We start from the raw sequence: 26,536 nt of genomic DNA on the forward strand, positions 1-26,536 counted from the left end.
TTAATCATATCACATGACCTTCCCCAGCCCATGGAGATCATGTTATATGACTGAAAGTTATAGAACAGCTTGTAAATTAACCTTGTGATGAAGTTGTTTTGGCTACTGTTTGTCTACTAATGAAGAAGTAGCAGTAGTAGAAGTAAAGAAGAGGAAGCCAGCAATGGTTTCCTCACTGACAATAACTAATTAACATCATCATTATTGATTTTTTCTGTAGACTAATCAATTATTTGATAGATTATTACTTTTTGAGCACTAATTGGTACATCTGGGATTGCAACAACTAACCTCATATCTTATCTAGCTATCACTGTTAATCATTTTATCTTATATTACTCCCGTTGCATAAAATAAATTGCATCATAAAATAAAGCTAGAAATTAATTTAAAGGAATACCTATAAAGGAATTAATCTTGAATGCTTGATGGAGCAAAAAAGATTTAATTTTTTTTTTTTACTCTTAAATATAAAAGTAACTGCACTGCAAATTAAATCAAATTAAGCAAAAAAAGCACAGTCGGACAACACTGAAACAAATAAATTATTTGGCCCTTTGTTGAGTTCTTGCACATTTTTTTAGCCAAGCTAGCGGTGTGGCTCTAGGGATGGCAGTGTCCGTCAGTCAGTCCACCACTTTGGTCCAGACAGAAACACTAAAGGCAAACACAATACCTGCTTAGGGTCAGGGTGGTAGCAATGCATGGTGAGCATGTCAGTGTGCTGTACAACCTCACAGAATTGCCAGCATGCCTGTAGACTCTTAGTTCAAGTGGTTGAACATCCCTCCACTCAGAGGGTGGTGTTTGAGGGATGGAGGAAGAGGGATGTTCATTTTTAGGACTACAATAGGCCTGAGTTTTGGTAAAAGAGGTCCAGTTAACTGGAACTTCACATTACTCATCAGATGATTCATCCGCCCCGTAAGCTCTCAGTGACTCGTCATGTAGTAAAACAATGAGATCACCCAGAGAGGCGCTTTTAAAAGAAGGAGCACAGCAGTTGTGCTGTCTTTGTTTCAGGAATGAACCACTTCAATGTCAAACTGGGCCAATGATGTACAGTTCAGTAATGACTACACTGTGCATATGATGTATTAATCAACTTTAAGACAAGGCAGGACAAAACAAGACAGGGCTTGATAGGATGGGATACAATAGGACACAACAGGACAATAAAACAACAACAAAAAATAAAAAACAAGACAAGACAGGGCTTGACAGGACATGACAGGACACTTGATTAATCCCTGAGGTGGAAATCAAATGTCACAGGGACATGGTAGCACACAGTTCAGATCTGTGGACACCAAAAAAGAAAAATAAAAGGCAAAGATTAAAACAAAAGAAAACAGTACATCAAGCATGCCTTATGTAGCCAGATATATACACAAATCTATTTAGATATACACATCCTATATATAAACATTAGGGTTAGGCTTGGGCCCGCTGGAGCTTGCTGTGGGCTGGTTGCAGGGTCAGGGTGAGGTTGAGTGCTGAGAGCTGGCCTGGGCCCATGGAGCTTGCTGGAGGCTGGCCCAGGGCTGGAGAGGCAGTTTGATGAAGGCTAGGGGGGCTGAGAGCCTTGACTGGGCCTGCTGGCTGGGAATAAGTTCATTCACTTGAGGCAGTAAACACAGTCTGGGTACATTTTTAAACCTTTTATTCTGCTGATGGGTAGACTTTATCTTTTTTGAAGAGAATTGCTTACAAGGCATCTGTCATAGTCACAACGCACAAGATTCAATAGCCACATTACCATACTAGGTAGTATCCCAGAAAAAGATTTGGTATGTGCCAATATGTCGAATGCAGTAGACTTATGCCAAAATACCAGGATGTCCTACTTCATCCCGTCTTTTGCGGTAGGCAAACTAGCATACTTTTCTCACTATTTTGACCCACCATCCTCTGTGCAGTGGAGGATATGATGGGGGTCTTAGGGGGTCGCTGGCTCTTTCTTTATCAGCCGATCTTGAGACCCTCTCATGAAGAGTTGTCCTGTGTCGAGACCTTTAGTGTTCAGCATGTGTTTAACTTGGAGGTGCAAAAATTTGCCACAGGGCGTCTAAGCAGGTCAGTCTGGTCGTGTCACAGTGAGGTCTGTGGCTAGTTAAATCCACATTGTTGGTGGAAAGGGATATTACTGTTAATTTAAAAAAAAATTCCAAAATTCCATCCCAATGTATCAGTGTAACTAGCATAACAGGCTGAATAACAAGGTTTTGTTATTATTATTATTATTATTATTATTATTATTATTATTATTATTATTATTATTATTATTATTATCACTACTTGGGTGAACTGCTTCAGAAATAAATACAAGCCGTTTGCTGAGAGCTTGATGATATGAAAATAACTATGATAATGTGCACATCTGATATGTTACTGTGATAGATGTGGAAAATCTGGCTTGGTAACTCGTGCATTGCATCCTTTCGTATAAAAACAAAACGAAACAGGGTGTACTGTTTCTTTAAGAGCTGTCACTGCTCGCTCCTTGCTAGCCTCCCGCTGCTTGTTATTTTCTGCAACAAGATGGCTGTCGTTCCTGAGAGCAGAGTCCTCACTTTCAGCGTTTTTAAATGGAGCTCTTTCTCCTCCACATATTTACCTGAGTGAGTAATACACACGGTATTTGGTCCGGAATATGCATTGGATTTTGCGGGTTTAGGTGGTATTTTGTCGCCTAAGTGCACCAGTGTTTCTTCCAGCCGGCCCTGCTGGCCTAGCTCGTCTGCGATCCCAGTCAGCTAACGTTAGCTTCGTCAGCGGCGATAGGGACGTTTGTTTTGAATACTAAGCCGCCCGAAAGTGACGTGGCTGATGATACATTGGAAATTTATGGAAATTAATAGTTTGTCAAGGATTGTATATTCATCATGACAACATGTAGATTTTCCTTAGAAATTTGTCGTCATTCACCAGTACCATGTAGATAATTCAATGTACAACGTTAGCAGTTATCCACCTTTTGATGTGCTTGTGTAAGGTTACGCCAACTTATATTTTCCTCTCTTGAGGAGAGCTTGTTTGGAATCCACAAATCTTCGTTTGACACTAGGTCAGCATATTCTTTTCAACCTCAGACTAATGTGTGGTCAAAGCAGTACCATTTAATAGAAGTTGGTTCGCCAATGTTTAGTCCGGTACCCTGGTATGTAAAAAACGAACGTCCACGTTAGCTAACTGGACTCCAGAGCTAAAGTAGGCAACAAATGTTAGCTGTTGTTATCTAACCAAAGAGCTGTCCTTTAGCAACGAAAGCTAATCAGCTTGTTTACTGGCTACTTGAAACTGGTGTTATGAAACGAGCTGTCACACTTTTTGTGGTTGACATACACAAAGAAACCCTCTTAAATGTTATCATTTCTCTATTATGTGAAGTCACGCATAGTTTTTGAGCATTCGCCTGTTGCTGGTTCAGCAGTAAAGACACAGTTAAACTGTAGCTGCTCTGTGTCAGCTAGCTACCAACAGTAGTCAGTTAGGTTATACTGAGGTAGCTGTAATAAATTAAACTGACTCATTGCGCCTGCTATCACAATCTATCTTGACTGCATAAGTATTAATATTTTTATATAACCCCTTTACCTTTACAGATAGTTTACACTCACAAACATTCACACCACGGTTTTTTCTGTCCTGTTGTGTGTTGTAATTCCTGTGTCACAGCTGGATGTCATGTCTGGATGTGCTGTGATGTCCTACAGGGATAAATTAACTCGGCCATTCTCTGTATGATTTTCTAGGAATATCTTGGTGGACAAACCTAATGATCAGTCTTCCAGGTGGTCTTCTGAGAGCAACTACCCTCCACAGGTACGTCTGCTGGTGTATACACAAATGGTCTCTTTACTTGACTCCTCTGCTCTGAATGGAGCTTTCATCAGTTTCATCTGTCTATACTATACTATCTGTGTATAATATATTGGTGGTAATATATGGTGAGATAAGAAAAGCATGGTACAATGTGGCATTTACCTTGGTGATACAGGAGGCACAGCAATTTTGACTGATTACATTATTTTTCTTTATTTATGAACATGAGTCAATTCACTGTAGTAATCAGTTTATTTACCTGCAGTGTGCTGCCATTGATTAAAGCTTTTGTTGCAGGGAATAAAGTTTTTTATGAGTAATTAAATAATGTCTCCTTAACATGGCTGAGGACTGATTTTGAAATTCCCTGAACAGTCATGAGGCTTTCTCTGCTACCTGCTTTGAGTGCCCATCCAGCAGTATGCTGGTCTGAAGTGTGTGCATTCTTCGTACTATGAAGAGTTTGAAGTTGATTCTGAAAGTTTATGTTGTATGGCGAGAGGAAGTGAAGCATTTCAAAACAATGGTTAACCACTCCGTGGTCTGCTTGAGCATGACAGTCTCACAGTGTTTATGTCTAGTAAAGCAGCTGGGTGGTATAGTAAGGCTGAGAACAATATAAATAAGTAGGAACGAATATATAGTGTGATTAGTGTTTAGGCAGCATTTTTTAGTACTGTGTAATATATTATCATTATTATTATTAAGTAATCTAATATCTGAAAATTCAGGTTCTGTCACAGTTGCAGTATTCAACCAGTTAATTACAGCATGATTATTTGCTGTGCATGTCTTTTATGGTGGGGTGATTGGACAAATATATCAGCTAAACACTGTAGCACAAACAGGCCAGCAACAGCATAGAGAGGCAAGAGTTGGTGACAGAACTAACTAACCAAAACTGAGTTTTATTTTGCTCCTTTTGAGTTTGAATGAGGTGTGTTTTACGATGAGTTGGCAAGGCACTTAAGCTTGTCTTAGTGAACTGAAAGAGAGAAATCTGAATTCAGAAGACAAATGGTGTTTGTCTGCAGTTTGAACCAAGATGGCATAACTCTTTACTGCTTCCAACATGGCCAAGGGCGTTTCAGATTCACTTGTTCCACCTTTCTACTTTTCACAATAAAAGCCCTAGACATATATCCTGCGTAACTACCCACCAGTGGGAGGTTAAACTCGCTCAGAACATTTCACTGACTTGCAGCACAATAAAATAGCTTACAGTAGCTGTAAGAATATTTCCTCTCTTGACACTTTGTGAGTGTGTTTTCTTTGTTTATTAGGTTAATAAATGAGTGCAGCAAACTTGTCACCCGCAGGTATCTCTCAGCTGACAGTGCAGGCGTGGGGGGGCACTGCCATATACACACCTGCGCAAATATATTGGCGATGGCCAGTTGTTTGGCTGCTGGTGACCGGCTGGAAAATTTTGACATATCAGCCATCCCTAATGTCTAGTGTGTTGGTATTTGCCAGTGTCAGTTTTAAAAAGCAATGTCTATGTGAGAGCTGACATGATTAGTTGAGTAATGAATTTTTCAAGAAAAATTGGCAAACGTCCAAGTTCCAGCTTCTCAGTGGTATGAATAAGCTGTATTTCCTTGGCTTTTTGTGATTAGTACATTGACCATCTTTGGTCAATGCCGTTTAAAGACATGATCTTTGGGTTTCAGAAATTTTGATGGATTTGCGTTGTTTTCTGACATTTTGTGGACGAAACAATTCTCTCAATGAACTCAAGTTGCAGCCCTAATTCTTTCCATCTTGAGTCATTCAGATTTTTTTGCACATTGGTTTTGGCCTCAGAAAACCATGCTGCCTTAACAAGACACTGAGCCCCTTTGAATGGCAGGCCCAAGGGTACCGCTGACTTCACTAACAGTGTCTTATCTCTAAGAACAGATAACAGATCAAAGTAAAATTCATGTGGACTCATGAATGACATCAGTGAAAAGTTTCACCCCAGATTAATAGTGCTAAAATTTCAGGACATTGATTGATAGAATATCTATCTTTTATGATTGGATGTGAAAACATTGTTTCCTGGGGTTTGTTAAATGCCTGCTTTTCAGTGACACATTAAATCAATGTTTCGGCCTGTGGTCTCCACTCATTCTGGCCTGATGGCCAGTGGTCATTTGTCATGTGTCCTGGCTTGTTAGAGCACCAGTGACATGTGGAAGTGGCTCATAGATTGTATGTAATGCCATTTACCTGATGCAGGAGATTGACGCTGCTGTAGTCATTTAGATAATGAGCAAATCTTTCCACATTGGCTGGCCTGCAGTCCTCCACATAACTCTAATGGCATCATCACTCTGCTCTTCGCCTTCAGTCTATTTTATGTGTCCCCTCTCTTTGTCTCTCTCTTTTTCTTAAGTTTTTAATCTTGAAATTGGAAAGGCCAGCAATTGTTCAGAGCATCACCTTCGGGAAGTACGAGAAGACTCACGTCTGCAACCTGAAGAAGTTTAAAGTGTTTGGTGGGATGAGTGAAGAGAACATGACAGAGCTTTTGTCCAGGTGAGATGTCAGTCCAACTGTTTATTTTTTTTGAATTCTCAGCAACTTAAGTGTGAACTTGGATGCCATTTGCAGCATTTTTTGTTATCTTGTGAGAGGAATTGACATTGTGTGTAGCTTGATTGGGGTGATGCACAGCGTGGGAGTAAGGTTTGCCTCAGAACACAACTAAAGGGGAAATAGAATAGGCAATAAAGTATCTGCAAGGAAGGTGCATTATTGATGTCATGGATTGATTTCGGTTGACATGATCTTATAGCATTAGTTCTGAATCCATCAGATTGTTCATGGCACCAACACTGACCTTACAGGCATTTTTCCACTGTGGAAACTTAATGACCCGTGAGCCCTCGTGAGGCGTTGGTTTTAAGTTCTGCTTTGTGTTTCCACTGTTCCACTGTTTTGCAAACTGGGGCATTTTGGTTATACGTCACTGAAAAGGCGGCACTGGGACAAACATCATTTTTATGCTCTGTTAAATTGGTGAGCAGATTTCAGTTATGGTACAGACAACAATGGGAAAAATTACAGCTATTATTGATTTTCTTTCACATTTGCATGTAATGACCTGCAGTAAGTCATGTAGCTTTTGATGCTGAGGGTTAAAAATATTTCATTTCTTGAAATGCTTTAAAATTTAGAAAATATTTTCTCAATCCGAACTAGGGATGCCCTCATCACATTTTCTGCCACAGATACAAATTTCAAATTGTCCACAAACCAAGTCAGCTGATATAGATGCAGGTCATTTTTGGTTTGTTGTAGCAGCTGGTATAGCACTATAGGTCAGTTTGACTGCTTTGTAGCCTATTGAGGTTTCTACCAGGTAGCAGTGTACCAAGGCTATAAATGCTGTGTGAAGTAAGAATGACAAAAAAAATCAGTCTTGTTTAGAGGTTTAGTGCTTTTTTGTAGCAGACCTATGACACGCACATGCTTAGTTGTGGCTTGTTTTGAAGGTTATGTAACCAGTGTTCCCACAGTGGCAAGTTTCCATGTGTAAGTCAACTGTAACTGACCACATGATCATGACTTTATGAATACATTCATCATGTTAAGAATATTATGCAGCACTCAGCCAAACATCTATCTCAAGTAGTATTAAGCAATACCGGGAATGTAATTAGCCTGCCATTAAGCAGTACAGGGGAATGCACATGAGTTGTTGTGTTTTTAATGATTTCATTCACTTGCTGAGCAAGTGAAGCCACATTCCAAACATCCATTCAAAGGAAAAGTTACAACACAGGCAGACTTCAGGCTCATTTAATAGGTTCTAAAAATGTAGCTAAGCAAGCTTTCATTTCCTGCAGGCATTGTGGATGCAGGGCAAGTTGACCAGGCTTTGCCATGTTTCTTTTCAAATGCACCACAAATACAGAAACTGTCCATAGAGTGAATGATGAAATTATGTTTTGCTGCCATTTTATTTTGACTAGTTAATATTAGCTGCGTTTAGACTAGCAGTACCAAGAAGGGGGAGCAATGCAACTAGTAGCCTACACTAAGTCTAGATGGACTGCTGAAATATGCATTGTAATCTCTATCCCCCTGAGCTTGCACTGCGTGCAGGTAGTCAGAGTGTGAATGTGTTGTGTGGACTGGACAGGACAGCGGAGGAGGACGCTGTTAGCTGAAGGGGTGGGAGTGTAGTTGTAGTGAGGTATTAGCTGCAGGGCCTCAGACTGTGACCATTTAGTCACCTTTCGTAACCATTTCTGGAGACAATGTGCCAAAATTCTATAACTAGGAGCATCGGTGCGACTTGCAAATATGTCCATCGTTTCTCTGTTTTTTTTTAAGTCATCATCGTCCGCCATGTGAAATAAAACAGCAATAAATAGAAGTTTTTGTGTCCCGTCTACACTTCTGTCCACATTCTCACGCTCCTTCTCTCTCCCTCGTTCACATTAGTGTTCTCTCTCCTCTCTCTCCACGGGGAGTGCATTCAGACATTAAATGAATATTCTGGCAAACCTCCATATTTAGCAGCAAGCTCCAGTTGCCAGATCTTTTTTTATAATAAAGAGCTTTAACCAAATCACACATTCCATTGGAAAAACTGCCCACATGTGTCACTGCTCACAGGAGTAATAGCAGTTACCTCATGAACTCTCTCCAGGGATCTTAACACCTTAATGTATTTGTGTGTGATAGAGTCAGCATCAAAAGGAATCTGCTAATGGACTAATGCGTATGATCATAAACAGAGGAAGAACAAAACAAAACAAATCTTCTTACCCACAAGTACTTGTATACTGCCCGTGTAGACTGTATCCCAATAAGAAAGGGGAAAACACTAAGTTTAAACTTTTTATCTATTGATGTTTTGGGGTTTTTTTTTGACCAACATGTGGATGCATCTGGCATCTCAGCTCAGTCATACGATTTGTGAAACAGCTTTTCCTTCTCTTCCAGTGGCCTTAAGAATGACTACAACAAGGAAACGTTCACCTTAAAGCACAAGATTGACGAGCAGATGTTTCCCTGCAGATTTGTCAAAATAGGTGAGAGCTGCTGTGGTTTGTCTGGTGTCTGTGGTTTCTGTTGGCAAGATACACAGTCAACATGTCTTTTTACTCTGTCTTTCTCCATGTTTCCTCTGTGTCTCAGTGCCTCTGATGTCTTGGGGTCCTAGTTTTAATTTCAGCATCTGGTACATTGAGCTGCATGGTATTGAAGATCCTGATGTGGTGCAGCCCTGCCTTAACTGGTACAGCAAGGTTAGGTTGTTTCCTTTCATCAAACCAGTGTGAAAATGTTGAAACGTTAGCAGTTTATTTTGATTTGGATGAGTAAATGTGTGACAGGAGCCAAAACTGCCCAGGACCTGCGTGGGGTTCAGAAGGTTAACTGGAAGGAGTTTCATTGATTTGTCATTCCATGTTCCTGGTTTCTGTCCCTTTAAATTCAGCAGATAAAGATGAACTTAATCTGAACTCGTGCCAGCAATTTATTGATACTAGAATTTACTGCAAGTGATCCAAGTTCATGTTGTGTAATGCTTTCCAAGCATTAGGTAATTTCAGGAAAAATTAATGCAAATACCCATTTTTTTCCTGCCCATCAAAGGTTTTGTGTCAGTTTTTTGGAGTGGGATCATTGCAGTCCTACACCCAACAAAGAACTTGACTGTATTTGCTGAATACAAAGATTGTTATTTTTCACTTAAGTGTTGTCACTTTGGAGTCAGCTGCTCCAAATGTGTGGTTAACAGTTGTGGCTTTTGTTTGTGGACTGAATTGAGCTGAGATCTATTTCCTCTCCATCGTGCCCTTGCAGTACAGAGAACAGGAAGCCATCCGTCTTTGCCTCAAGCACTTCCGACAGCATAACTACACAGAGGCCTTCGAGTCACTGCAGAAGAAGACTCGGATAGCACTGGAGCACCCGATGCTCACCCACCTGCATGACCGGCTGGTGCTGCAAGGAGACTTTGATGCCTGCGAGGAGCTCATAGACAAAGCAGTGAGAGGTATCAGCTATGTGAATCTAGAATTAAACCTGACATGTGACTGCTGAGTTAAGGATTACTTCAATCATTTTATGAACAATACTTAGGACTAGTCTGCACATACACGGGTAACCCGACACTCTCACAACACAGATCCCGCTGATGAGACCCTGTTAGATCTTTAGTTACGGAAGGTCTGCTGATTATATTTCTTTCAGCTGCTGATTGGCTAACATTTCTACAGGGTTATGGTTATATCACTGCCTGTTTGTTTGGCATGCTCTTGACAGCGCTTCAGTTGTGTTTTTGTGTTTTCTTATAAACAGATGGACAGGTTTTTTGTTCTGAGTATTTATTTTAATGATGGAAGAAAAACCCTAAATCCTTGTGTACGTGTGGACTATGGTTTACTGAAATGCTTTTTGTCTGGTTTCTGCTTGTGTTAATGCTCATTCTGCCATGTGTGATCCTCTTCTCTCCTCGCCAGACGGTTTGTTTAACCAGTATATCAGCCAGCAGGAGTACAAGCCCAGGTGGAGTCAAATCATCCCGAAATGCAACAAAGGTACAAGCGCCCAAGAAATCAACCGAGACGACATGAACAGTGAGACAATCTATTCAAGCGGGAAATGTTCCCGATCCATCAATCCAGCATTTCAGCGTGCTATGAAAGCTTTGCGGCCTTGTAGCTAAAACGGTGCTACCTTCCCTCTTTGTCTGTGGCCTCCCTCCCGTCCTCTGCTCCTCCCATCGTCCCACCCATTCCACATCATCCTCTCTCTCATTTTCCTCTGTGTCATCCCGTCCCCCTCGCTCACACACCATCCTTGTCTCTTCCTTCCTCCCCTCTTTGCAGGTGATGGTGACGACAACAGGCCGGGGATGAGGGGAGGACATCAAATGGTCATTGACGTCCAGACTGGTGAGACCCACGCAGCCAGTGTTATGACTTGGCTGTTTAACCAACGCTATGAGTCATCCTCCTACACACACTCAGAACGCAAAGCTCTAATACTGTTTAATCAAATTAACCCTCCCTCCCCGTCCCCTTAACCTCCAGCCCTCCTTCTCCAAAAAAAAAAACCAAAAAACAAAACAATGCCGATGGCATTTCTCTTTTAAAACCACATACATCACGACTTATGTTTCGTCAGAGACAAGACAAACAACGTTTTTTTTTTTGTTTTGTTTTTTTTTTTCTGTATCTGGTGACATTGTTGGTGGTGTACTTCCCCACTGGCCATCTGAAAAACAAACGCCTGCATTGTGTGTGTGTCTGTGTGAAAGAGAGAGAGAGAGAATGATGCAGTGTCTGCTCTGTGTGTCAGGACTGAGAGAAGGCATTGGATTCCTCTGCTTCTCGTCTGAGGCCGCACACACTGACGTCTGTGTTGTGGTAGCAGTAGTTGATAGTAGCAGTTGATATACAGCATCCCAGATGATTTCTTTCTCTTGTCTTGTCTCCAGTCCCGTCCCGATCCTGATGCCATTTAAAGTCTCATTAATTATATTCTACTTTTGATTCCTATGGAGCGTTTAGACAAAGATTGTGTGTATATCTCAGCACACAGCATGGCTTTGAAGTGTTACAGTGTTCAGGCTTCCAAAGATGATTGCTTGGTCCTCCGTCTGCTCTCATCCCAAACCTGCCACTTTTTTCTCCTGATCCCATTTTCTTGATTTGCAGTACTGATTTTACTGTCTCAACACAAAGCTTGTCTTTTTAATGTTCAGATTTAAAGTCTTTTCGTTGTTGCCTGTTCAGTTCCGTCCCAACCCCCTTTCAGTTCTCAGTATGGTACATGCGTGCTGAGAATCGAAGCTGTTCTGATGGTTAAGGAGTTTCTAACCCAGGGAAAAGAACGGCCATATGTCTTCACACAAGCTATGGCTTTAAATGTGAGAGTGAAATTTCAATGTGGTTCTGCCATCTGCAAGTGATTTCTTTCTCACCAGTCCTGTCCAGATATTTCACATTTTGTCCCGAGTAACTGTTTTCCATTTTGATTATTATGGAGCCTCTAACCCACGTGCATCTCGACTCAAGGCGTGACTGATCCATTATGGCAAAAATCAAAATTCTGATTATTTTGGTCAGTATTGAGAACATCATTATTTAACATGATTACACACCAAGTTTGGAAATACCATGCAGTTACTGAAGGTTTACTTTCAATTTTTACTGCGATAAATACCTGATGATTCCAAAGTCAAGCTCAGAGCTCAGATCTCCTGGGGTGGCCAAATGTTTGCGTGGTGCTCTTTTTTCCCTTTTTTCACTCTAAATTGTACAAAATACAAATAATACTCATGGTCACAGTGTGCACAGTATGCAGGGTCCAGGATCTTTTTCAAGCACTATTTCACAACCATGCAAAAACTGTAATCTTAAACTGATTTAAAAGTGCAATGAATAGATTTTTTTTTTGATCATCAGCCCAAAACAAGCCTTTTGTTCATCATTACCAGTGACTCATGGAATACAAACTCAATTTCTGGCCCAGACTCTGTTGTGGAATTGTAGCAGTAAAGGCACAACTTATTTCCTCCTACACGAGCCTCTGGTACAATCGCAACTTCCCACAACTTCCATCTGCCTGAAGTGCAGTGGTCTGTGTTTGACCCAAACAGTGAGCAAGCTTATTAATTGGAGACACAAAACAAATGTGTTGTAAAGAGGTAGTATATTGCAGTGCATCCTGTGGTCATCTGGTGTTCTTGTTACACCATGTCCTCTTTGCAATCCTATGGGTGACAAGTTACCAAATGTTAGTAATTCCCACATATATTTTGAGAATATTCATAAATGATAATGTGCTGGAGCTTCCCATATCATGTCTCTCTTTCGATAACATTACAAGAACTGACTCCACGTCAGTCCAGCTCACTTTAAACTTGGAACTTAAAATGCTTTGTCAAAGTGTAACTTTAATCTGATTATTCACAGTAAGTGTGAATATTGAGTGTGTCACAGTCTCTGTTGAGTTGAGGGCTGATAGCGGTGCTTTCCAAAGCAGAATGCGAATGACGAGAAGAGGTTTAGTGCTGTGTGGTTTGGTGTGCTGTTGTTGAGCGATGTTTGTTCCCTGCAGAGACTGTGTACTTGTTCGGGGGCTGGGACGGCACACAGGACTTGGCTGACTTCTGGGCTTACAGTGTTCAGGAGAACCAGTGGGCCTGCATCTCCAGAGACACTGAGAAAGAGGTGAGTAGGGTCAGGAAATGTTTTGTCCCAGCACAGATGGTTATGAATTAAATACTGTCTTTTGGGAAATTTTGGGAATATTTGCTTCTTAAAGATCTCAGACTTTCACTATGTTCCAGTGTTGTGAGCATGAAATTGAGCCGACTACATATTCATGCATCAACAACTATAATGCTATAATATGTGTATTATTCTATAATGAACCATTCTGCAGAATGAGCACTGTTACTTATAGTACTTAGAGTGAGTAGTCGTCTTTAAGTAGAATTATGAAGTTAGGACTTTTACTTGGAACAGAGTGTTTGTAAATTGTGATATTGCTACTTTTACTCAAGTAAAGGATCTTTGTGTTTCTCCCACCGTTGCTTCTTTGTACCCATCAGAATGGTCCGAGTGCTCGCTCGTGCCACAAGATGTGTATCGACTCCCAGCGGCGTCAGATCTACACGCTGGGCCGATACCTGGACTCCAGCGTCAGGAACAGCAAGTCTCTGAAGAGCGACTTCTACCGCTACGACATCGATGCCAACACCTGGACGCTACTCAGCGAGGACACGTCGGCTGACGGGGGGCCAAAGTTGGTGTTTGACCACCAGGTAGCTGGAATCCATTTCCATCTTTACCCCCCTCAACTATATTTTTATTTACACATTAGAGCATTTTTAGTGACCACTACAGGGGGAGGGTAAGGCAAGGGTGCTCAGTTGGCGAGCTCATTGCTAGATGCCACTAGATCCTCCACACTGGACCTTTAACCAGCAACATTCTTGATGAATAAATCATTGAATGATTAAGTCATTTAGTCAGAAATCCCCACAGACTGACTTTGGATGCTGGGCTTCATCAGAAACTCCTTCCGCTTGTCTTAGCCAACCCTCTGTCTGAACTTTCACACTTCCTGTTTCCACTTCCTGTCACTCCTCCTGCAGATGTGCATGGACTCAGAGAAGCACATGATCTACACATTTGGCGGTCGCATCCTGACATGTAACGGCAGCGTGGAGGACAGTCGGACGTCAGAGCCTCAGTTCAGCGGCCTGTACGCCTACCACTGCCAGGCTGGAACGTGGAGCCTGCTGCGGGAAGACTCGTGTAACGCCGGGCCAGAGGACGTCCAGTCCCGCATCGGGCACTGCATGCTGTTCCACACTGTGAGTCCAGTTTGCCTGTCTGCTGTGAGGATAATCTTTCCTAATCAATTCAATAAGATACTATAACCTTGAAAGTTGATCATTGTTTCTGCTTTCCCCCACTTGCGATCACTTTTCTGCCTTAACAGAGAAACCGCTGTCTGTACGTGTTCGGAGGTCAGAGGTCAAAAACGTATCTCAATGATTTCTTCAGCTACGACGTGGACGGAGACCATGTAGAGATCATATCCGATGGCACCAAGAAGGACTCAGGCATGGGTGAGATTTCTCCTCCATCATACAGTTCATCATCAGGGAACATCAAGGCAAATTCCAACACACAGTTTGGAAGAGGGTATTTGTTTTTTTAAATGTCATATCGGTGCTTTTCTAGTAATTGCTGTTACCATTTTGTTTGTTTAGATTTTCAGCAAAGCTTGCATGCTCTCATCGCAGGCTACAGGGTGTAAACCAATTCTGCACAGGTGGTGTGTCACATTTCAGGGACAGATTATTGAATCAGTTTATTCTCCAAACACATTAAATGGACAGAAAAACAGCTGACATCACTTCAGGAATTCCTCACCGGCTCTAATGCTGATGTTAATATGGTAATTTAATTGTTCAGTATTCTATAGCCACAGCCACACACAGGTTACCATGTCGCTTGTAGAAACGCTAGATTCAAATCAATGCAGGAAAACAATGGAGAACTATTACTGTTACTTTGAATAGTGACTGCTGTGCACATTTGCATGCATTATGGAGCTGTCGTTGGGGCTCAGGAAATGTGATTTTAATAGAAATTCCCCCATGGTTAGTATGTGGATAAGGCTGTTATTATGCTGTTGTGGCTTATTGTTTCTAACCCGATGCTTCATTTTATCTCACAGTTACAGTCATTCCAGTGTGTGTCCGGCACTCTATTGTTCTTGTTTGCGCTTAAATTTTCACTGCCACCTCCTGGCTCTTGTGGCTGAGCGTCTTTGGTTGGCTGCCCTGTAGCCGCATGGGGATTTTTTAACTTAAACCTTCGTTTAAGTTCATTTCTGCTGCTGTGTTCAGTCTAATGGGCTTTAGATGTTTCTGACCTTCTCTGCCTCTGTCAAAGGAGATGTGACAGATTGCCTGCTTAAAAAGCCCTGGCAGCAGTGAGATACTTCCTGCTCCATCAGATAGATTGACTGAGATCTCAGCTCTACCTCAAAAACGGCATAAATAGACCCCTGTCTGCTGACCGCTCACCTCTTTCTTGTCAGAGGCAGGCAGGGAGAAACATTCTGGGCACCGTGATAATATGGGAGAGAAATTGAAAAATTCAAATGGGTGTGCGAGTGAAACAGAGCAAGAAAGAACAGAATGTCTTTTGGCAGGAAGGAAGCAGCAAGCCCAAACAGTTCTCTCTGTCTCATAATCGGTGTCAAATGTTGATGTGTGCTGTGGCTCAGGCCGGGCTCAGCGCCGCAGGAGCCTCTCGTGCTGTCGGTCTTTGTGTGCTGACCTGTAACCCCAGACTCTGTGGGGGAGAACTGACGTCTGCCGGACAGCCTGCTGTCTGTCTTTGAGCTCAGCTGAGTGAATTCAGATTATATCACTATAATCAATTGTTTTCTGTGTTGCCCCGCAGCGGTAGCACACGTTGAAAGCCTCAGATTTAATTTCGTAATTACATTATGAATGAGTGCTAGGCAGCTTCTTAGAGGAGCCCAAGGCTGCCGATTGTTGGGATAAGGTTTGAGGAGTCTAAGTATTTAAGAAGCTCTTAAATTTGCATCACCTGACCTTTACTAATGATGACTGTGATCAAGCCATAGCACTATCAAGCTGATTAAGAGAGAGAGCTTGGTAAAAGTTATCTGAGAGATCAAATCGGATTGGAGATCATAGAAAGTAGCAATATTTTGTGAAGGAAAGTTGATAGAGGTCAAAAATAAGATTAACAGTTGCTTTTAACAGGTAATCTCAAATGTGTTCATTTGAATTAAAAATCTAAATGCTGTCACGGTTATAGTAAAACAATTTTTTCCCAGCACCGTGAAATGATTGCCCTTTTCCCTGAATTTAAAGCAGCAGTTCACCCCAGCAGAAATCCAGCTCTAATGCTGAGTCAGTTGAGTGCCAAGCTGCCTGCAGTTTGTCATGATTTTCATGCTTGTTGTGCTTCTTCCTCTGTCTGCACAATCCATTGAGAAAAAAAAAAAGAAAAGAAATATGAAGTACTTCAGCTCAACCGCCGCAAATCAGATCAGCATGTTAGTGCTATGCTGAACTGTACGGTATTAGAGATAAGACAAAACTAGATTAGGTTTGGTTTGTAATTAACAGATCTATGCCTGTGCCCGGTGGAATTGTATTGAATCAACAATATATGACTCCATTAAACACATATTTAGAAGGAAATCGGATCATTCTTGTTGCCGCTTGCTGCAAAATAATAGCATTTGGAGGCGTGCATGCATCCGTCATTAGATGGATGCGTTCAGTTCCAGGAGGCCTGGTCGGGCTTTAATCATCGGCCTGCGCAGGGAATTGAACTCTCACCCATGTCATTTTTGGTGTCTTGCTCCACCCACAGCTGGTCTCAGGCCTGCTAACAGGAGAACCAGCGTGTGTGTCAGCGTCTCTCCTTCGCACCCATCTTAATTTACATGCTGTTCACTCTGTCTCTGCTGGGCCTTGTTGCCATGGCGGCATGTTGCTGTGTTATCAAGTACTTTTCTGTTTTCTTTTTTTAACTTTTGCTTCACATTTTGGGGTGAAGGAGGTTTTTTTTTCTTGATTAATGAAGCTTGTCAAACTCATGCCTGCATTCATACTTGAGTTTCTCCCTCCAGGCTAACAGGAAGAACTGAGCTGGATAACTTCTAAACATTGTCATTGTTATCTGAGTGGAATCGTTCCTGTTTGAGGAGTCAGTGTTTTTATTTCAGAGTTGACCTCCGTGTTGGTTCATCTTTGCTGTGTTTGCCCTCACAGTGCCGATGACGGGCTTTACGCAGAGAGCCACCATCGACCCTGAGCTCAATGAGATCCACGTCCTGTCAGGCCTCAGCAAAGACAAGGACAAGCGCGAGGAGAACGTCCGCAACTCCTTCTGGATCTACGACATCGCCCGCAACAACTGGTGAGCGAGAGAACAAGAGATAAACACACACACAAGTTTCTGTGATCATCACCGCAGCAACGACAAGAGAGTGCACACATACACACAAGCGCTCGCAGGAAATACTTTCACACACACCAGCTCTTTGTAGCCAAGACCTTCACCACAACAGATAACAGTGCATGCATACGAACAACACACTCTCACTCGTCAACATTCTTATACAAATGTCACCACCGCAGAGTGTTACAATTCAAAGCATTCCCTGGGTCTCTTAGCCGTCCACCAGGGAACTGCATGTTCCCACTGTCTATGTAAATGTGTGTGTGTGTGTGTGTGTGTGTGTGTGTGTGTGTGTGTGTGTGTGTGTGTGTGTGTGTGTGTGTGTGTGTGTGTGTGTGTGTGTGTGTGTGTGTGTGTGTGTGTGTGTGTGTGTGTGTGTGTGTGTGCGCACGCACGTATATATGTGCACATGTCATATTTGGATCGGTAGCCGTGAAAGAACAGGCTGCAGCCCTCGCTATTCCAGTACATTGATTTCAGTAGCTGTTCTTGTACTCGGTGTCCAGAGAAATAAGTCAGTGAGACACTTGCAGCATTATGTTGACGTGCGCTCATTCCTCTCTGCTAGGCCTGCTTTTGTGTGCCTGTGTGTGTATGTGTACTGCGTATGAACATGCTTAAACTAAATTTGTTGAACAGCTTTTCCTTGAGGGCTTCAGGAAGTGTTCAAAATTTTTTCGTCACTAATGTAAATTTGCTTCCTTCTCTTTTTTCTGTTTGTGTGTCTGTGTGTGTGTGTGTGTGTGTGTGTGTGTGTGTGTGTGTGTGTGTGTGTGTGTGTTCCTGCTCAGGTCATGTGTGTATAAGAACGATCAGGCAGTGAAAGAAAACCCAAGCAAGGCTCTGCAGGAGGAGGAGCCGTGTCCACGCTTTGCACACCAGCTGGTCTACGACGAGATGCACAAGGTAGCACACAGCTCAGACACACACACACACACACATACTCATTCAGCGCACAGATTTCATGACAAACACTCAAGTAGTAACACTCCAGCTACAGCTCAGCTTTGTCAGATTTTAATTGATGCTGCATCCAGTTAACGCGTCTCCTCATGAGCTGTTCATTCACACACCTGGCTCCACTTACTGCTCCTGACAAGGCTGCTGAAGGACAAGAGCTAAAAGTCCAATTTATGGAGAGGATTGTAACCCCATGTGGGACTGAATCTCTACAAGAATGTTAACATCAGAAGAAAAAAAGACAAATTCAACACCTTCAGCTACATTTCTTCCAAAGAAGATCAGAGTACTTGCAACAAAAAGAAAAACAATTATGAATTTGCCTTATCACTGCCTTTTAGATCTAAATCAGAACCAATGTTGTAAGCCCAAACATCATCCACATACAGTCGTAAGTGAGTTGCTGTATCATTGAATGTTTAAATAAAATAGGTAAATAAATTAAATAAATAGGTTGAATATAGCAGCACAGTTTCTCTGAAAGTGTATTTTGGGTGATAATTACAGCATAACTGTCACATTGTGCAGTACTTAATGTGTATAACCATCCACTTTCACTGATTTTCTTTAATCTTATTGTGGTAGTTGATGATGTTTTCAGGTTTGTGTGTGTTTGTATTTAATCGGTGTGTGTTTCCAGGTGCATTACTTGTTTGGTGGAAACCCCGGGAAGTCTTGTTCTCCCAAGATGCGCCTGGATGACTTCTGGTCCCTCAAACTGTGTCGGCCCTCCAAGGAGTACCTACTCCGCCACTGCAGATACCTCATCAGGAAATACAGGTCTGTAGCTTTTTGAATTCACATCACTCGTCCCTCCACCACCTCAGGACACTAACTCGTCTTTTATTGATGCACCAATATGATGTACAGCTGTCAGCATCACTGACTTTATGAAAGATTCATTAAAATGATCAGCACTTCAGGGGAAAGTAGTTTTTAAGTCATGGACAGACCCTTGACTTGATAATCTAATTGTAACGATCTGAAAGATCAGAGTGTTTTTGTAGGATCCCCAGGGCAGACAAAAAGCACAGAAACACAAAGAGCCGTTACAAAAAAAACAACGATTTATACACTGATCTTACGGGTACAGTACAACACGAAAACAAAACTCCAAAAACACAAGAGTCAACTACACCATGGCGAGCAGGTAGGAACAAGAGGCACGATATAAATATATCAAAGAACAACAACACAAGATATAACTAGGAAACACCTAGTTAAACAAAACAAGACTCGCTCAACAGCGGCAGAGGTAATTAACAAGACTAGGCTTTCAATGAGACGAGGTACAGGCTGGAAAGTTTTACACATATGCTCAAACAATCAGGCAGCGAGGCAGAGCCGCCATGCTGCTTAAATGCAGGGAGAATTAACTGATGAGCATCAGGTGCACCGTCTGCCCTCTGCTCAGCCCGGCCACACCTCCCCGGCGGAAAACAGAGAGACAGAAACCCCAAACAGAAAAGAACACAACAAAACAGTCACCAGCAGAGTGTAACACTAAAGTTATAAGGTGATGGAAAGTCAAAGAAAGGCCATGGAGTCCTCCATCGACATGACGAGGACTGACTCCTGAGCTGTGGGATGATCTGCTTTACATCCGTTGCCATCTAGTGTTTTTGGTTGTAACTGCAGCCCCATTGTGTGCACGTATTGTTTACCATCAGTGTGTTTTGATTGGCCAGGTTTGAGGAGAAAGCCCAGTCGGAGCCACTGAGTGCGCTGAAATACCTGCAGAATGACCTTTCACTGACGGTGGACCACACAGACCCTGATGAGACCAAAGAGGTACCATAAAATATTTAGCTGACAGTGAGAGAAGAAAGAGAAGATGAGGGAGAAAGAGGTTAAAAATGTCGAGAGATGAAAAGAAAACAAACGGGAAGGAAAGGAGAAGCAGAGGGACAGGTTAACGGATAAGGAGGGTTGAGATGTGAAATGTGAAGTCCCATTACTTTAGAGCCGGAGCTGTAAAGTTTAACCTCCATCTGTCCAGTTGGACGCGTGATCAGAAGGTGTATTCTGTCCTCATTTGTATGCTGAGGGTTAGAGCAGCCGGCGCAGCAGAAGCTTCGTCTGCTGCGGCTGTTTGTTTGTTTGTTCAGCACAGTTTAATGTCAGAGTGTCTCAGACGTTTGCGCTGTGCTTCAGTTCCAGCTTCTGCCCTCGGCTCTCTTCAAGTCCAGCTCTGACTTCATCCCTCTGGGTAAGAAGAAACTGATCTCTGATCAGACATACGCATGTTCAGTGTAGCTACATTTTTTTTATTGAAGGTAAAGAGCTGCTCCACTTTCTTTGTCCTGTTCATACTTTGTTATGATTATCATGGGAAAATGAAAAACGTATTCTCATTTGGGAGTCATTTTTCCTGTAAATCCAGTGTCTCTTCTATGCTGATGAAGTGTTTCTCTCTGACAGACAACGTTTCCAGCAGTCCCTCACACACTGACAGACATCATTTTACACATTCACACCAGTCAAAACAAATCTTTAGTTGCATCTGTCAGAGTGAACTCAGATGGTTATATCAGCATAAACATGGTGAAAGTCCATTGTGCTGACTGTAGCACCTTGCTGAAACTGAACCGCCGCCGTCTCTCCCCACCCCCCCTCACTTTCCTCTCAGGTTTCTCAGATGTAGACCAGACGTACGCTCAGCGGACGCAGCTCTTCGACACGCTCGTCAACTTCTTCCCGGACAGCATGACTCCTCCGAAGGGCAACCTGGTAGACCTCATCACGCTCTAGCCCCTCCCACCCCTGACACACCCACCAATCCCCCATCACCTCACCTGCTGGACTGACTGAACCCCTCCCCATCCACTCACCTGATGGGACGGAGGAGACAGAGACCAGTTATTTTTCTATTCCTGAGCCATGCTGGTGGGATTACACTTCATCTGGAACCTCCTGCTGTCACAGCCTGTGTTGCCAGATGGCGAGGGTCGGAAACGCACACTTAAACATCACTGTGGTATTTGGATATGAGCAAAACTCCACGACCTGAGGTGTGTGTGTTTTTCTTTTCCCAAGCTCTTTCTTTGGTTTTCTTGCTGATGAAAATTTGTTGGAGGAGCTCACAAAGCCCTTCTCAACTCTGCCAAACTTCACTTGTGTTTTTCATCATCACTTGATTTTCTTTTTCCCAGAAACGTTAAGGCCAAAAAAGAGGATTTGCACGCATTTGTTTGCAGTTGTTTTCATAGATTTTTTTTTTTTTTTTTAAGTGTCGGATTTGTGCTTTGTACCCACGCAAACGCCCACACAGTCAACCACAGGCGTCCATACACATGTTTGGAGTGAAACAGATGGCGTCTGTTCAGGCCAATTGTTGTGAAAGTTACGTTCAAATTCACTGCTTGTTCATTTATTTGAAGACAGGACGGTGTGATGTGATACAGGAAGCCACTGCACTCTCCCCAGCTACAAGCTCGTCTGTTCTTTTGGTAACACCTCCAAATCTCTCCTGCAAAAACTGATTAGTTCGCTTGCTTTTCTGCAACCCATGCACCTATTTATGATGATGATGGCCATGCTGAGACAAAAAGAGTCACAAAATGTGATAGTGCTGTATGAACAATAGAGGAGTGATTCAATGAGATAAAGTTTAATATAAATCTACCTTTTATCTTGGTAAAAACTGGCTAGTAAATTTGGAATTACTACAGGAGACACAAGATGAAGTTTTCATTGTTTTCCTCAGTAATGAATTGACTGGAAAGTCATTCTAAGTAGTTAAACGCTGTACAGAATATGTAAATATACATATAGGACTTCTCTGGATCGAACAGATTCTGTGCTGGCTCACGTTCTCTCTCGTCCCGCTCCATCACAAAGTCAGAGTCCACATACAGTAACTTTCTGGCTCTACATTTAATCCTCATTATTACTTACTCGCAGGAGCAGAAAATGATCAATGTGCTTGTTTGAATGAAGTGCTGGTGCCAGTAATCCAGTGTGACAGAGTGAGAAAAGGCGTTTTAGGTGTGTTTGGCACAGTGTGTTGATAGGTCGTTCCCTCAGTGTGATGAACTGTTCCTTTCTTCCCCTAAAAATCCCAAGTGTGCCCCTGAATAGATTTGTGAAGTAATGTTCAAACTTGTCTAGTGCAGCTCTTACACCATGGTCACTTGCCAACAAAATGCCGTACGTCATCAAATGAAAGAACACAGCTTTTTTTATTTTATTTTGTTTTTTATTTATCAGTTATTTAGCATTACATGGCTCTAGGAATTGCAGTCTTGGTCTACTGCTTCAGTCCAGACTGAAATATCTGGATGACTAATGAATGGATTGACATGAAATCTTGTACTGACATGGTTCATAGTTCCCACATGATGAATCCTACTGACTTTGCTGACCCCTGACCTTTCACTGAGTTTTTGTATTTTAGATTGAAATATCTTGCCAACTGCTGGACGGATTTCAGTGTGCGACAGATATTTGAAGTCTCCTGGAATTACTTTGATGACCTTGTACTTTAGTGCCACCAGCAGGTCAGAGTTTTCACGTGTTTAGTGAATCTCAACATCTTCTGGATGGATTGGCATCATATTTGGTACAGACATTCATGTCCCCAGATGATGAATCCTACCGACTTTGGCAATCCCCTGACTTTTCATCTCGTGCCACCATGAGGTTGACATAATGAAATATTGTTGTTATTGTTGGATGGATTATGATGTATTTTGGTTTGGACATCCATGCCGCCGTCAGGATGATTTGTAAAAACTTTGATTCCCCGGCCTTTCGTCTAACACCACCATCAGACCAGACTTTGTTTGATCCTCTTTGGTTGCCTTTATCTGCTTTGGTTTATGACCAAATTCATATAAAACTCATTCCCATCTGCCTCAGCTTGACTTGGTATTTGGTGCTCACTTAGCAAATGCCAGGATGCTAATGTGCTAAATTAAGATGGTAAACATTATACCTGCTAAACATCAACATGCTAGCATTTTGATTGTGAGCATGTTAGCACGCTGATGTTAGCATTTAGCTAAAAGCAGAGCCTCTAGTGTGGCTGTAGACTGTTCCTTCCTGTCTTGCTTCCTCGCTTAATATCATGAATTCTTCTTTATCTTTATCTTATTTATCTTATTTTCTTGGTTTGTCTCTCCAAGCTCTCTGGCTACGCGTCACTGCATGTCTTCACCAATGATGCTTAATACTGGCACATTCATTTAGACCTGCAAGCAAACACCTGTGTCATTGGTGTCCGGTGATGCTGTGCAGTTGCTAAAAGTTAATCCACACGTGCCAGCCAATCAGGATCTAGAATATTCGGTGGCCGTGGTATAAGTCCATTTTACAGACACAAACCTGTTCAGTAGAGGTCTGCCAGACATGAGTTGGCTGCCTGTTGAAGTGACAGTGCCACGGTGGTTTTCTGTGGTCAACATTCAGAGGCTTATTTATTATTTCTGATAATGAAATACTTGATTAACTCATAGGAAGAGTGTGAAACTGCTGATTCATAGTTCAACTGTCTGTGGTAAATGAAGGCGGGACACCCACCACAAACGTTCCTGCCATCACTTTGGAATGGTTTTCACAGTCTTAGGACAAAGTCGTGTCAAATATCGGTTGTGACATCACTAATAGAAAAACACAACACCAAAACTTAGGGGGTGGGGGAGATGTAGACTCAGGCTCGGCTCAATAAGAGGGACCGTCTGCGGTCTGGGTCAAGGACACTTCAGAGGAGCGAGAGTCCACTGCCTTCCTGACCAGTTGCATGCTTTTGGTTGATGTTGAAAAGTTTACCTCTGCTGTCACCAAATCATTTTTGGGGGATTTAGGGGTCCGCGTTCACTGGTGCTTATTCTCCTCTCTGAGTCCCACTTTGTCAGTTTCTTGTTTATTGTCTTCCACAACACTCGGTCAGACGCTAATTAATTGTTTGTCAGTGGAAATGTGATCAGTAACATCCCATCAACAAAACCCAGTGTGTGTTGGTCAGGCGGAAGCAACAAACGATTGTCTCTCCCAGTCCCACATTTCGAACAACTGTGACACATCAAAACACTGCTTGACATCCCTGGCACATCCGCTACGACTGTTAACCACAATTTGTACAGAATTTCTGTGAATTGTAAAGGATCAGTGCTATTTCTAGCTGTGAGCTCAAAGAACATTGAGAACAAAGGACAACGATAGGTCAGTTTGACGAGAGAGAGGGCCAAAATGGGTAAAAGGTTGTTTGTTTATTGTGTAACTTAATGATGAATTTAAAAATCTTCTCTTTCATATTTAACACTATTTGGCCTGGAGGGTCACACCTGTAATCAGAGTGACATTTACTGAGACTAAAGAAATGAGATTTTAATTATTGATTATTTAATGCACTTGTTTTGAAATTAAAGAACCATACTGGTGTTTTGCTGGTAATTATCACAAGTGTGATGTTAAAGTGAGCCTCTGTAACATGTTGATCTACCGCATCACAGGATCATCCCCAAACGCTTGTCCCAGTGTCGCTCATGTGTGAACAGTATGTTCTGGTCACAGAGCCAAGAAAGCTGAAAGATGATTCACTGTTGAGTCTTTGTGTTAAAAACCCAAAAGGTCTTTTACAGGACCAGCATGAGGGATTTAGCGACATCTTGTGGTGATCTCTACAGCCAGCGTTTATTTCTGCTTGTTTTCAGGACATTATGCACTAAGGAAAAAATACTTTTATTCAATTTCTGACATGTTCTGCCAATAGATCCCTCTAAATCTTTCTCCCTGATCCTTTAATAACATTTGCTGCTGTTTTCAAAGTATTTCCAGAATTGTCAAAGAAAGAAATATTTCATCTGCTGCACCCGTTGTACAAGTCCATGAAATAATGCTTCACTATGCGTAAAAACAATAAAAACTGTAGCAGCAAAACACCTCAATGTAATAAATTATGTAATACATTGGTGTACTTTAGGTATGTTTGCTGCTTTGCATACAGCTGTTTACTTCAGTGTGCAGCATACAGAGACTTAGAATGGTAATAAATAATACAGACCAAACGTGATGTTCACATGATGTTACTCATGCTGAAGTGAACTGAAACCAGCTGCTGTGTGGAATGCAGGGGAAACACTAGGAGAATAATCCTGAGAGTCCTGGCTGAGGAGATCAATAGCGCTCATGTCTGTGCACTAAATATTAAACTACAGCTGACATCCAGCTAGCTTAGCGTAACATCAAGTCTGGGAACAGGGAAACATACAGCCTGGCTCTGTCCAAAGGTAACAAAATTGCCCTTCTGACCCGTCTAAAGCTAACACACTGGAGTCTGCTGGTAACCTGGCAACCTCACGGGGACAGCAGGACTTCAGGGAGTTGTAGTGCAGAGCCAAAATATAGTGAAATTTCGTATAAGAGGCGCATAATTCCTGTAAAGCCACAGCTTGTTCAGCCCTGTTTGTGTACGGGTTAAACAAACAAGATATAACATGTTAATTAGCGAGCTTTAGAGGTGGTTTCCACTGAGCCACGCTAGCTGTTTAGCATTTTTCCAGTCCTAATGCTAAAATAACCGCCTGTTATATTTAGCTGACAGATATGAGAGTGGTGTCACCCTTCAGATCTGACTGTTGGAAATTTGGGGAAACGCACCTATTTTCTTTCTTGCCAACTATTCCTTCAAGGATGCATGATCTGTAGCAGATTCGCTGAGATGAGCTGAGCAAAAAGCAGTGGTATGGTCCTTGAAGCATCAGCCACGAGCTTCTTATTTCCTAAAAACTCACCTGCTCTGTGGTGTTAAACTCATGACGTGCTTACTGATGCTACAAAACGTTCCGTTAAGTGCACTATTTTCTGAAATGTTAAATCTCCTCAGGATGTCGTTTACTGTGATTGTGGGTGCTCTGCTACTGTACCTATCATCGCTGTAAGTCTGTTTGTGATGAGTTCTTTCCACCGGTCCAAATTCAAGTTATCTCAGAGAGCATCAGCAGGGAATAAAGGACGACGTTTCATTCCGTGAATCCATCAGTCGAGGAAAGCAGAACTGCAAACAAGTTGCCTGGTAGTTGTGGGAATATTTGGTGTATGTTTCGTTGGAGGGTGATCTGTTCAAGTGTGTTTTGCCCAGACTTCTGCTGCTCTGACGCTGACTATAAGGAGACAGATCAGTGATTTAAAAAAAAAAAAAAAAAAAGACACCAGGGCAACAAGTGCTGCGTCTGCGCTGTACACGGGGTTATTTATGATATTTTGACACTTAGGGCTTATCATGCTTGCTGTAGCATTTATTTTCTTTGTTTTGTGCCAGAAGAAAACTGCGT

At 42.2% G+C, this 26,536-nt stretch overlaps 1 protein-coding gene across 3 annotated transcripts; it reads left to right on the top strand.

Moving 5' to 3' along the window:
- Positions 1 to 2,507: 2,507 nt before the first annotated feature.
- On the top strand, positions 2,508 to 26,390 carry mkln1 (muskelin 1, intracellular mediator containing kelch motifs). 3 transcript variants are annotated; one of them, XM_070992636.1, is made up of 18 exons: positions 2,508 to 2,621; positions 3,756 to 3,825; positions 6,206 to 6,348; positions 8,767 to 8,855; positions 8,962 to 9,071; positions 9,631 to 9,823; positions 10,290 to 10,406; positions 10,659 to 10,724; positions 12,895 to 13,007; positions 13,391 to 13,603; positions 13,937 to 14,158; positions 14,287 to 14,416; positions 17,114 to 17,261; positions 18,095 to 18,209; positions 18,904 to 19,043; positions 19,952 to 20,054; positions 20,418 to 20,472; positions 20,893 to 26,390. In XM_070992636.1, the coding sequence occupies exons 1-18, from the start codon at positions 2,542 to 2,544 to the stop codon at positions 21,012 to 21,014; spliced, it is 2,229 nt and encodes a 742-aa protein (XP_070848737.1). In that variant the 5' UTR covers positions 2,508 to 2,541; the 3' UTR covers positions 21,015 to 26,390. The 3 variants fall into 3 exon arrangements, with proteins under 3 accessions (XP_070848737.1, XP_070848739.1, XP_070848738.1); XM_070992637.1 differs by having other exon boundaries at positions 2,530 to 2,621; positions 10,290 to 10,367; positions 20,893 to 21,147; XM_070992638.1 differs by lacking the exons at positions 20,418 to 20,472; positions 20,893 to 26,390 and having other exon boundaries at positions 19,952 to 20,191.
- Positions 26,391 to 26,536: the final 146 nt, after the last annotated feature.

Source organism: Chaetodon trifascialis, chromosome 22 (genome assembly GCF_039877785.1).
Source record: "Chaetodon trifascialis isolate fChaTrf1 chromosome 22, fChaTrf1.hap1, whole genome shotgun sequence".
Taxonomy (NCBI): Eukaryota; Metazoa; Chordata; class Actinopteri; order Chaetodontiformes; family Chaetodontidae; genus Chaetodon; species Chaetodon trifascialis.